General features: G+C 38.2%; 1 protein-coding gene across 1 annotated transcript; it reads left to right on the plus strand.

Annotated features, from left to right (window-relative positions):
• Positions 1-206: 206 nt before the first annotated feature.
• LOC113640477 (fucolectin-like) lies at positions 207-5930 on the plus strand. Its single transcript, XM_047816353.1, has 8 exons — positions 207-1834; positions 2043-2082; positions 2526-2567; positions 2891-3170; positions 3852-3982; positions 4088-4179; positions 4349-4436; positions 5104-5930. The coding sequence occupies exons 1-7, from the start codon at positions 1823-1825 to the stop codon at positions 4427-4429; spliced, it is 678 nt and encodes a 225-aa protein (XP_047672309.1). The 5' UTR covers positions 207-1822; the 3' UTR covers positions 4430-4436; positions 5104-5930.
• The last annotated feature ends 7551 nt before the right edge of the window (positions 5931-13481 follow it).

Here is a 13481-nt window from a genome sequence, read left to right on the forward strand (position 1 = left end):
TCATGAGCTTCAAGAGGTAGTCACCTGAAATGGTCTTCCAACAGTCTTGAAGGAGTTCCCAGAGATGCTTAGCACTTGTTGGCCCTTTTGCCTTCACCCTGCGGTCCAGCTCACCCCAAACCATCTTGGTTGGGTTCAGGTCCGGTGAATCAATCAATCAATCTATCTATCTATCTATCTATCTATCTATCTATCTATCTATCTATCTATCTATCTATCTATCTATCTATCTATCTATCTATCTATCTATCTATCTATCTATCTATAAATGTCAGGGACAGAAGACGATGGAGGCAGATATACTTTAAAATCACAGAGTTTAATGAAAAGCAGAACTGAATGAACTGAGTGAGGGTGGATCAGTCCAGATGAAGCTCCAAAACACACGCCGGGTCACAGGTTGCAAAACAACGATTCCTAGATCCTTCGGTGAACGACGAACTCAGGAAGCTACTGGTGGAAAAGATTGAGTCAGGTTAGAGTAGATAAAGCATGTAGTTGTAGCTAGCAATTACTAGACTGGACAATGTGTGTGTGTATGAGAGCGTCTTTTATGTGGTGAGAGAATGAGGGGTGCCAGGTGCCGGTGATTAGAATTCAAGTGATAAGGATCTGGCTTGCTGTGTGAGTGGAGAACCTGGCAAATCCGTGACAAGTTAAATATATGGGCATTTTATCTTCATTTTAAAACATTGGAAGATTCAAGTAATAATGACTAAACAAATAAAACCAAGAAAGGTCTTGCCTACAGGTGTATCACATCAGGTGCAAATTATTTGAATATTGTTACAGAGCATTTTGAAGAAGGCTTGCCCAGGAGTGGCACCAGAGTATTTTGAACGCAGGTGCTTAGGGCACGTCAATTTATTTACAAGGGGAGCCATTACAATAAATATTTGCAAAATCTTGGGATTATGTTTTTAATCTTTTTTGTAAATCAAAATGAAATGATTTAGCAACCCTTGCCATATTTAAACCTAAGACATTTACTTTGGTTTGCTGTTAATTGTTGAAATGAGAGGCATCACCATAGTGAGATCCATAGATAGACTGCACAACATCAACTATCATCGGAGGTGTGCAAGGAGGAAATGTTTGCTGTCTAAAAAAAACAAACAAAAAAAACCATGAAGGACTTCTGGAATAATGTGCTACTGTCAAATGCAGCTGAAAAAACACTAAGGAATGAAGAATTATAGAACGACCAGGTCAAAGCCAGGATCTAAATTCTATTGAGATGGGGTGATTTAAAATGGACTGTGCATAAAATAAACCTCTCAAACATCACATATCTGAAATAATTCTGCATTGAGGAGTAGGTAAACTTTCTTACAGTCAATGACAGAAGCTGGTAGATGGCTAAAAGAAATGTCTCACTGAGGTTATTTCAGCCAAAGGGTAAAACACGAGCTATTAGTGCATAGGGTGTCCATTTTTTTCCTCAGTTGAAATACTCATTTTTGTTTGTCATTTCTTTTGTTTAATTAGTTAAAAGTGTATTTTTTCTTTTGTTGTTACATGCAATAACATCACTTTCATCCAAAGGTACAAATAGAAACAAGATCAGAAATTGACATGTTGAAATTTCATAATAAAGAACTAAATATTTAATGTGGTGTCCTAATTTTCTTACATGACATAAATATAAAACCTAAGAATTAGCCTTTTTCCTTGTATTTTTGGAACTTTATGGACTGTAATATCAGGTAAACCTATTTGCATTTGCAAAAAAAAGTACATTTGCCTTTTAAATAAGTTACATAATGATTTACTAAAACACCAGTGGACAGCTCAGACTTGCACAGAGTTGACTTCATGATTCATGTCAAGCAAGGTAAGAAATCTAAACTATGCCTTTATTTGGTTTAGTACAATATATATTTGTATATGGTTTACTTTTTTTTTTTAGAAAAGTTTTTTTTTTAAAAGTCTGATTCTGGTAAATTAGTGAATGCTACAGTATGTTGCTTCCTCAAATGGCTATTCATGTTTTCCCTTAAGTGATGTTGTAAATCTGAAGTTTTATCATTCTATTGGAACAGAAAATGGAGATTTCACAAAGGCTCATGCTTCTTTTTTTAGGTAAACATTTTTAATTATTAAAAAGATTTTAAGTATAGATTTAAAACAAATTTTGTTTTAGTGTTTGTTTCAAAAAACAAAGATCAAGTTAAGACCAAGTCCTATAAATATTCAGAGCTATTTTATATGATAATATGTTTTATGCTTTAATATATTTTTAAAATACCTGATGTTAGTCCTATTGCTGTATGTCTCCTCCTAAGTTGGCAGGTGACAGAAGTTAAATGTGTGAAATTAAAATGTATACATTTGCACAGGGCTATACATCTCAATGCAGTGGATACTGACCCAACAGCAAGGGTCAGTATCCACTGCATTGAGATGTAAAGCCCTGTGCAAATGTATACATTTTAATATGTTTTATGCTTTAATATATTTTTATATTTAAGTTGGCAGGTGACAGAAGTTAAATGTGTGAAATTAAAATGTATACATTTGCACAGGGCTATACATCTCAATGCAGTGGATACTGACCCAACAGCAAGGTAGAAAATATATGAGATAAATGTATATATAAAGGTAATTTAATAATCTCAATTCTATTCACGATATCTAGTATATTAAAAAAAATAATTATTGTATAAAAAACAATTACATATGTTGACATACAAATTTTAATTCCTAATGGAGTGTTTTATTAAGTTAAAATTTTAATTTTAATTAAATTTCGTGTGTGTGTGTGTGTGTGTGTGTGTGTGTGTGTGTGTGTGTGTGTGTGTGTGTGTGTGTGTGTGTGTGTGTGTGTGTGTGTGTGTGTGTGTGTGTGTATATATGTGTGTGTATAAATATGTTTTCTTCCTCCCTTCAGTCAACCTGGCCCTAAAAGGAATAGCAACACAATCTTCTACATATTACATAAACAATGCTTCCCATGCCATTGATGGAAACAAAACATCTAACTTGACATCACACTCATGTACTCACACGAATCTTGATTATAATCCATGGTGGAGGGTGGATTTGTTGGCGGTGTATGACATTAACAAAGTAATCGTCACTAACCGAGGTGACTGCTGTGCGGGACGAATAAATGGTGCTGAAATCCACATTGGCAACTCCTTAATCAACAATGGCAATAATAACTCCAGGTGAAAAACAAACAAACAAATATTTATATAAAAATATCAGCATTAAAGAGATTCTTTTCTTATAGAGGTTTATTAATACTTGCATTTAAAGCTTGCTGCCTATATAGGATCTTGTGGTGTATTACCAGGTAAAGACATTATAATGTTCCACTGAAATTGCTTATAATGTTATGTAAAATTGTGACTGACAATTTAACATGATTTAAGACTTTAAGACAACTTTAAGACATTTGTTAAGAAATTCTATCAATTAGTGTTTCAATCATAACTGGTTTTAAACTTCATTACTGAAATATGACTTAAGAACATTTAAACACAGACTTATTACAGAACATGCGCATTAAAGTTTATGACTGCAGGTTCTTATCTGACTGACAAGGACATATTAAATTATAGAAATTCTCTAAATATGACATATCATCATGGAATGAACTGTATTCTCAAATCTGAATAGTTAGAATTAAAATTTTCAATAAAATCAATTAAAATCAGTTCTTCTGCACTGTTTGGCTGGTGAATGTTTTATAAAGCATTACTATCTTTAGATTAACTTATTGTTTACTATTAACTAAACTATTAACATTATAGATTACCTCTCTCTCTCTCTCTCTCTCTCTCTCTCTCTCTCTCTCTCTCTCTCTCTCTCTCTCTCTCTCTCTCTCTCTCTCTCTACCTCGGTAGATGTGCCATTATCTCTAGCATCCCTGCTGGTGCTTCTGCAAACTACACTTGCAATATGCAGGGTCGTTATGTGAACATCATCCTTCCCGGCGTTACCCAGTACCTCACACTCTGTGAAGTTGAAGTCTATGGTGTCCAATCTTACACTTTAAATTTATTTCAAAGTGGGGATTAAATAAAGTCCATATTTGTTTTACAACATTTGCTAAATATCAATATTGATGACTTTTTTGTAGCCCCTGTTACTAAGAAGAAATTTTTCCAATTAAAGATTAACAGCAGTGAGGATCTTGGCAACCCTATCATGAGGGACAAAGTTCTCCAAAAGGTGTGTGTTTGTGAGAATGTACACTCAGTTTATTAGGTAAACATACCTTGTAATGGCATTACCTGTACCTCATTGGCCATTACTGATTGTTGTGATGCATTATAAGTGAATTATTTAATATACTATAAATAAATATTGCATAAAACATGACAGTTATTTTTATTTATAGATCAAGGCTGCCATTGACCCATCATCAGAATTTCAGGTCTCTTGGAGAAAGAAACCAGAACTGGAAACTGATATGAAGTGAAACTAAGGTGAGACTGATTCAGCAAGCTTAATTGTTCCTTTTTTTAAAATATCTACTGATACCTGATTAGCTAGTGACAGACATATATTTTCATTAATTTAGTCATCATGAGAATCTATTAAGGATTGGTACACATATACCATACCAAATTTCAGCTTGATCTGAATACCAGTCCCTGAAAGAAAAGCTTTACTTTACTTTAGTCCCGCTAGTCAGGTGTGAATCCATGTATGCACTACTGAGTTATAGCTTTATAAGTAAACTTAGCCCCACCTTATTAGAGCTAAATAGTTAGAGTTTTTTTATTATTATTTAAAGAAAATGAGGATTGTAACAGCAAATAAAATCCTACCCTCACTGATTGTCCTCTTAAATAATTGTAATTTCCATTCCATAGAATTGTTTATCATTGACCACATACCCAGCTTTATTGCTTTCTAATTTCAGTTTAGCTAAATTAATCTTAGCTAAGAATGGTCCGAATTAATGTTCCAAAACAGTGTTTCAATGTTTTAAAAACATCTGCTGTAATATGAACTACAGAATTCTGACCTTCTAAATTAACAGCTTCATCAGTTTGACAGTTGTTTGCCTATTTATTTACTTATTTATTTTATGAGTCATATGACTTTCACCTTTGACTTTCCATTGACTTTCACCATTCTTCATTGCAGGTGGCAGAAATCATTTTAAATATTTAAAAAAAACAAGAGGTCAAAGAACAACAACAAAAATAAAGAATATCAACAATCTGTGTGAGATATGGGTATACATATATAACTACTAGCTAGCTAATGACATACACTTAATGTTTATTTAAAGCTATATTGTTTTTTTTTATATTTACTGTGTGATTGATGGATGTATTTTAATGCTGTCTTGAGTGTTGGATTTGGCATGGTTAAGACTAGGTTTAAATTTAAGAAAATAACTAGTATATGCATTCAGTAGTATTTCTGTCTAAACAAAGATAAATAATTTAAATTAGCCTGATTGTAATAAATGCCCATTCATCTGGTCCACTTTACTTATTGCAATAGTACCAAGAATTCATTTTATAATTCATTTGATACTGTTGTACTTATTTAGCATGCAAGATATAGAATTATATGTAACTAAAATAAAGAAGTTCTAAATATGCAGACATAAGATAAAGTCCAATGTCCAGAATGTCTCTGAAACTGTCAGACATTCCATTAGTCTCTGTGGATTTCTTCTTATTACTTCATTGCCAAAATCTTAACCATTTAATAATCTTGTGAATATTTGTTTTTTTCCCCCTCTTATTGTTAGTGTTCAAATCAATCCTGCGTCTCAGCTATCAAAATAAATATGATTACACTATGTTTTATACAGTAATTGTGTATAAAACTAAACACTGACAATTTTTATTGGATCACATATTTGCTGTAGTCAAATCTATATCAAGTTTTGGATAGTGTGTAACTGTATACTCAGAATAATGTATTTTTCACCCTTAACATATAAATGAAAATATGAGCAAAACATTCTATACACAGAATAGGACAATTCACTCTCAATTCATCAGTGGTTGATTGTGTTTTTTTTTTTTTTTTTGTCAAGTATCTGCACTGAAAATTAAATCTTAATATGGAGGAATGAAAGTTTCTACTGTTTTCCTTTAAAATTGACGAGTCTTCTCAAAAGCAGATGATCCCATTATCCCAACCTGAGAAACATGACATGCCCTTCATTATATGGAGGATGATCATTACAGAAATTTGGTTAGCTTTTTAAATTAGATTACATTAATACTATTTGTAATGACTTTTATAGTCACTGTACAGCCCATGCACACTAACCATGATGTGTCTGACGTAATGATATAAAAAAAATAAAAAAATTAAAATTATCACTATTACTCAGTCACTTAACTAGGAATGTGGTACAAAAAGAGACTTGATAAAGTGACTGGTCTGCTGCAGTCTAAGATATAAATAACAAATAACGTATGTGCTCTATTTCATTTTAATTTCATGGTTAAACACATGAATATTTTCATACGGTTATACAAAAGTTTTAGGGACAAAAGAGAATGTAGGGTTTGCCATTTAACTTTTTTAGTCAACCCCTGTATTGTGTGTGTGTGTGTGTGTGTGTGTGTGTGTGTGTGTGTGTGTGTGTGTGTGTGTGTGTATTAATTGCTTGCTGCCTAGATCTAAAAGGGTGAAATCATTTGACTGGTAAATTTCATACTATACATTTCACCTAATATGCATAGGTCATATTTAGTTTTCACTCCAACATGGTTATACTCACACAGCAATTATTTCTAACATTATCGTTTGTCAAGTAATTTTGCTAGTGAGAGATTTCAACCTAATCTGGCAACCTGAACTGATGTCTCCACAGTCTTGGGACAAGCTCCTCTCACATAAGCTCCTCTCACATAAGAGGATTTGTACTGTTTTTAGTCCAAGTAAGCATGAGGAGGTGTAAATTTCAAAGATTTAAATAACAAATCATGGAAAGTAAGCAAATATTTCCATCGTATTACATTACCAGCAGCTTAAATGTGCTCTTGTTCATCCTCTTTTCTAGGTACACAGTGCAATTTTCTGAACATTAATTGCTTATACAAGCACAAAAACATATTTACTGATGATTTACAGTAACTGGTTAAATATTTTATTTGAATCTTTTATAATAAAAATGTTATAAACTATGATTATAAGTAAATACTTGAAGACTTCAGCAGGAAGGAATTAGTGTTAAGTCTGTAATGAACAAATTAACCTGACCTATTAGTTCAACAGAAGCTCTTAGTTGCACAATTCCAAGTGAGTATAAACTGTTGTAGGACATTATTTACATTTACATCATTTGCTGTCCAGTGTCACCCAAATGAGGATGGTTCAACGTCTGAACCTTGTTCCTCTCAAGGTTTCTTCCTCATATCATGTCAGGGTGTTTTTCTTCTTCCCAAAATCACTGCAGGCTTGGTAGTTAGGGATAAATGTAGAATAAAAATTGTAAAGATTAAAATTAAAATATTTATCTCTGTGTCAGTTTTCTACTCTGCTTTGAGATTGTTATAAACGCTGTACAATTTTAATTGAATTGTTACTGGAGTGAAGTTTGTTAATCTTTTGGGTCTGAAGGGATAGGATAGGGATTTGTCGGAACTCAGAGAGCTCGCCTCTGAGTTCATCTAAACTAAACTTTACTGTTACACTATAATTGATACGAATTAAACAATGAGAAGACTTTCCAAACCTGGATGAGAATGAGCAAACTTCAGCCAACAATTCCATTGAGCTCAAGGAAAAATTTCTAAGTCAAAAGCATTCAAATGAAAAACCCAAGCGAGTATCCCCTGCAACCCAAAAAGTTCAAACAAAAAAAAAAAAGCAAGCAAGCAAGAGCCCCCTCCCTCCAAAGGAAATCTCCTCAATATATACCCTGGCACCTCTAGGTGCCTTCTATACATTCAGGTAATACCTCCTTTCTAAATTCCCCTTACTTTGCAGAATACACAACAAGACGTCCCCTTATTTCCCAGAAAAACAAGTCTGTCCTTTTAATTTATCAGAAAAACAAGTCTGCCCTGTTGTTTTTCCCGCCTTACTTCTGCATTGTTATTAGAAAAATATGCTTCGCTGTTAAAAAATTTTGTTAAAAATGTGCTCCAGAGATCTTCTTGTATCTTCATATTCTTGAGTTATTTGCCACTCAGTTTTCCATAACACAGTCGTCTTGTGTATCATTCCTCTTTTACAGCTACAATAAGTAAGTTTCCTTATTTCATTTCTTGCTATTTTATATGATTTCTACTGATTATATAATTGATTGATTATATGTTAGCTTTATGAGTGTGAATTATGATATTGGTTATGTTGTATTGCTGTTTTTGCTAAGCCTTTGCTGTTATAATGTTGCTTTCTATATAAGTGGAGTTCTATGTTGACTCCTTAAGCTTACTCAACCTATGAGCTGAACATTGTTATGATCCCAGTCTGTCACTTTCCAGACTGGGCTTAAACGCACATGCATATTTTAAGCCTTAGTTTCTCTATTTCCACTAAAGGTCAGGTTCCCCTTTGACCCTCAATCTCAGATTCAGCAGGTCTGTCCAGCTGGTCGCCTGATTCAGCTGTCTCGCCCTACTCCCTTCATGAGGCCTGTTTCAGCTGAACTCTTGATTTTCACATCCTCACTCATTGTTGATCAGAGAGCTCAGACTGACTAGGCCTGACAGCACTGAGTCTGGCTACTTTTACTAAGTTTATGATGGCAATAAACATCTTTTGTTGTTTACATCTGGCCTACAACATCGCCTACATATGTCCTATGACACCAATTGTAATATTTTGCAAGGCTTAATACTTTACTTTGGTTATAGTATTGTAAGGAATAATTTTTACTAAGGTTTTTCACAACAGATTATATATAGTAAAGGAATTAGATTTATACAGGGAACAATATTACTACCCCTCCTTGAACCGCCACCTTTTTGTGGTGGAGGGGTTTGCGTGCCTGAATGATCCTAGGAGCTATGTTGTCTGGGGCTTTTTGCCCCTGGTAGGGTCTCCCAAGGCAAACAGGTCCCAGGCAGTCGAAGGCGGGGGCCTCGGCGAACCAATCCCCAGACACGGAATCTGGCACTAGGGACATGGAATGTCACCTCGCTGGGGGGGAAGGAGCCTGAGCTGGTGCGGGAGGTTGACAGATACCGACTAGATATAGTTGGGCTCACCTCCACACACAGCTTGGGCTCTGGAATCCAACTCCTTGAGAGAGGCTGGACTCTCTACTACTCTGGAGTTGCCCATGGTGAGAGGCGGCGGGCTGGTGTGGGCTTGCTCATAGCCCCCCAGCTCAGTAACCATGTGTTGGAGTTCACCCCGATAGGTCTTTCATGGTCATTTGTGCTCATGGGCCAAATTGAGTCCGAGTGGACCATGAGTTCGACATTGAGTCCGAGTGGACCATGTTCTCCACCTCCATTGTCGACGTGGCCGCTCGGAGCTGTGGCCGTAAGGTCTCTGGTGCCTGTCGTGGTGGCAATCCCCGAACCTGGTGGTGGACCCCGGAAGTAAGGGATGCCGTCAAGCTGAAGAAGGAGTCCTATCGAGCCTGGTTGGCTCGGGGGACTCCGGAGGCAGCTGATAGGTACCGAAAGGCCAAGCGAGCTTCAGCCCAGGTGGTTACGGAGGCAAAAACTCGGGTCTGGGAAAAGTTCGGTGAGGCCATGGAGAAGGACTATCGGTTGGCCTCGAAGAAATTCTGGCAAACCGTCCGGTGCCTCAGGAGGGGGAAGCAGTGCCCTGCTCATACTGTTTACAGTGGGAGTGGGAATCTGCTGACTTCGACTGGGGACATCCTCGGATGGTGGAAGGAATACTTCGAGGATCTCCTCAACCCCACCGACATGTCTTCCACTGAGGAAGCAGAGGGCGGGGGCTCAGTTGTGGACTCGTCGATTCCCCAAGCTGAGGTCACTGAGGTAGTTGAGAAGCTCCTCAGTGGCAAGGCACCGGGGGTAGATGAGATCCACCCTGAGTACCTCAAGTCTCTGGATGTTGTGGGGCTGTCTTGGTTGACACGCCTCTGCAACATCGCATGGAGGATGGGGACAGTGCCTCTGGACTGGCAGACTGGGGTGGTGGTCCCTCTATTTAAGAAGGGGGACCGGAGGGTGTGTTCCAACTATAGGGGGATCACACTCCTCAGCCTCCCCGGAAAAGTCTATGCCAGGGTACTGGAGAGGAGAATTCGGCCGATAGTCGAACCTCGGATTCAGGAGGAACAATGCGGGTTTCGTCCCGGTCGGGGAACACTGGACCATCTCTATACCCTCGCCAGGTTGCTGGAGGGTTCATGGGAGTTTGCCCAACCAGTTCACATGTGTTTTGTGGATTTGGAGAAGGCTTTCGACTGTGTCCCTTGTGGTGACCTGTGGGGGGTGCTCTGGGAGTATGGGGTCCGGGGCCCTCTGTTAAGGGCTGTCCGGTCCCTATATGACCGGAGCAGGAGTTTGGTTCGCATTGCCGGCAGTAAGTCAGACTTATTCCCGGTGCATGTTGGACTCCGGCAGGGCTGCCCTTTGTCACCGGTCCTGTTCATTACTTATATGGACAGGATTTCTAGGCGCAGTATGGGGCCGGAGGAGGTCCGGTTTGGGGACCACAGGATTTCGTCTCTGCTTTTTGCAGATGATGTTGTCCTGTTGGCTTCCTCAAACCGGACCTTCAGCGTGCACTGGGACGGTTTGCAGCCGAGTGTGAAGCGGCGGGGATGAGAATCAGCACCTCCAAGTCCGAGGCCATGGTTCTCAGTCGGAAAAGGGTGGCTCCTGCCTCAAGTGGAGGAGTTTAAGTATCTTGGGGTCTCGTTTACGAGTGAGGGAAGGATGGAGCGGGAGATCGACAGGCGGATTGGTGTATCTTCTGCAGTGATGCGGTCGATATACCGATCTGTTGTGGTGAAGAAAGAGCTGAGCCACAGGGCAAAGCTCTCTATTTACCGGTCAATCTACGTTCCTACCCTGACCTATGGTCATGAGCTTTAGGTCATGACCGAAAGGACGAGATCCCGGATACAGATGGCCGAAATGAGTTTCCTCCGCATGGTGGCTTAGAGATAGGGTGAGGAGCTCGGTCACTCGGGAGGAGCTCAGAGTGGCTCGGGCATCTGTTTCAGATGCCTCCTGGACGCCTCCCTGGGGAGGTGTTCCGGGCATGTCCAACCGGGAGGAGGCCCCGGGGAAGACCTAGAACACGCTGGAGGGACTATGTCTCTCGGCTGGCCTGGGAACGCCTCGGTATTCCCCCGGAAGAGCTGGAGGAAGTGTCTGGGGAGAGGGAAGTCTGGGCATCCCTGCTTAGACTGCTGCCCCCGCGACCCGGCCCCGGATAAGCGGTAGAAGAAGAAGAACAACAATATTACTAGTGTATTAGTTTGTATAAATTGTAGGAAGACAAATACAAGGAAGCCAAAGGAGTAATAGCGATTCAAGGTTATATGATTTGTTGATGTAGAACTCAGGGCTCGTTTAGCATGAGAGAAATCAGTGCAAAAGCTGTGCTTTTTTTGCCACATATACATTACAGCATAGAAATTCTTTCTATGCATATCACAACTTCCAAAGTTTGGATCAGAGCACAGGGTCAGCCATGAAACTGTGTCCCTAGAGCAGTGAGTGTTACAGAGTTTTGCTCAAGGGCCCAACATCTGAAACTTGGCAGTGCTGAGGCTTGTACCTCCGGGTACTCCGGTTTCCTCCCCCGGTCCAAAGACATGCATGGTAGGTTAATTGGCATCTCTGGAAAATTGTCCGTAGTGTGTGAGTGTGTGAGTGAATGAGAGTGTGTGTGCCCTGCGATGGGTTGGCACTCTGTCCCGGGTGTATCCTGCCTCGATGCCCGATGACGCCTGAGATAGGCACAGGCTCCCCGTGACCCGAGTAGTTCGGATAAAAGCGGTAAAAAATGAATGAATGAATGAATATTAACAACTAAGCTCAAAAAACTTAAAACAACTTAAAAATGTATAATTGAAAAAATATTATTTGCACACACATACATAATACAATTCAGTACAGTTCAAAGTATTGACTGAAGGATTTTTACATATGGGAAGATATCAATTTAATTGTTATTTCATTTAACTAGATCTATATTGCATATTTCCAGTACTTTTTTAAATAACACTTTCTGCTGTTTAGCAAATTACTTCAAAAACATTTATTTTGTCCTCCTGAATGAAACCCCCAGTACATGCATGCAGTTTCAGTAGCTTATTAATTCTCAGAATGTTACATTTAAGCCATTTGACAGACACCTTTATCCAGAGCAACTTATATTTTAGCTCATTTTATACAACTGACCAATTTAGTGTAAAGGGACTTTCTCAAGGGCCTAGAAGTGGCAGGTGGCTTGGTGGACCTGGGATTGGAGCTCACAACTTTACAATCCCTAGTCCTAACACCTCAACACGTCCAGAAGAGACTGCTCACTATTGGAACAATCTGGCAAAAAAATTTCCAAAGCTATGTAATTATCTCTTTTTAACTAACTAAATATTTCATCTTAATTTATCGATTCAACCCACTTCCTTTTATGTGTAAGCTAAGCTAGTTTGCCTTTTTCTTTCAAATTAATATGAACAATGCTTTGTGCGCTGCCTCAAGCAAAAGGGCAAAGGTAGTGATGGACCCATGTGATGTGCAGTCAACCAAACACCAAAGCTTGTTCCAGAAGAGGCAATATTTAACACTAACATCTTTAAATTCTCCAAAGAGCTTTCCAAACCTATATTTTTTTATTTTGCTTCAAATAACTCAATATTTAATTTTTAATCATTTTTGTTGTGTTATCTGAGCGATTTTGCTTTTTTTTAACCTATGAGCCTTTTCCGCAGGCTATAGTGCCCTCTTTTGGCTGCCTGTCAAAACTTCCATTTTTATTTTTAAAAAATTGCACACTAAAATGCACCTAAAGCACCATAAAACAATTTGTTTGCAAAGAAAGGCTGGTAACATTTGAATAAACACATTGAGATGCTCCCAGGCATTTGCCCTTGTCATTTGTCCAAGTGTGCCATTTGTGAAAAAAAAACAATTGAAGTTGTGACAGACAGCCAAAAGAGGGCACCAATCCCCACGGAAAAGTCATTGGATGTGACCCTGAATAGGCTCATAGGTGAAAAAAAAAGCTAAATTACTTTACACAACAAAATAAAACCAATAAAATTTAAATACTAATTTTTGGTATGATGATTTTTTTATCCCCAGCTTCCATTATTATTATAACACACAAAAAATCCAGCCAATCCGAAATGTTGAGAAACAACCAAATAATTAAATTCTTAATGAATTGATACTTTTTTATTTGATGATTTATTTTTTATTACTTTTTTTAAGTGTACTTTTAACTGCTTCATAATAAATCTGCACTTCTGATGAGTCAGAAATTGGGTCTCTAAAACAGGGTTTCACTACAGATCATAGGTACCCACTTGTGCCAGTAAAATATTGTTGAGGGTGTTTCGATGGATCCTGCAGATTGTAGCATGTTAGAAAGACAGGAAC

The sequence above is a fragment of the Tachysurus fulvidraco genome, chromosome 7, assembly GCF_022655615.1.
Source record: "Tachysurus fulvidraco isolate hzauxx_2018 chromosome 7, HZAU_PFXX_2.0, whole genome shotgun sequence".
In the NCBI taxonomy this organism is placed as follows: Eukaryota; Metazoa; Chordata; class Actinopteri; order Siluriformes; family Bagridae; genus Tachysurus; species Tachysurus fulvidraco.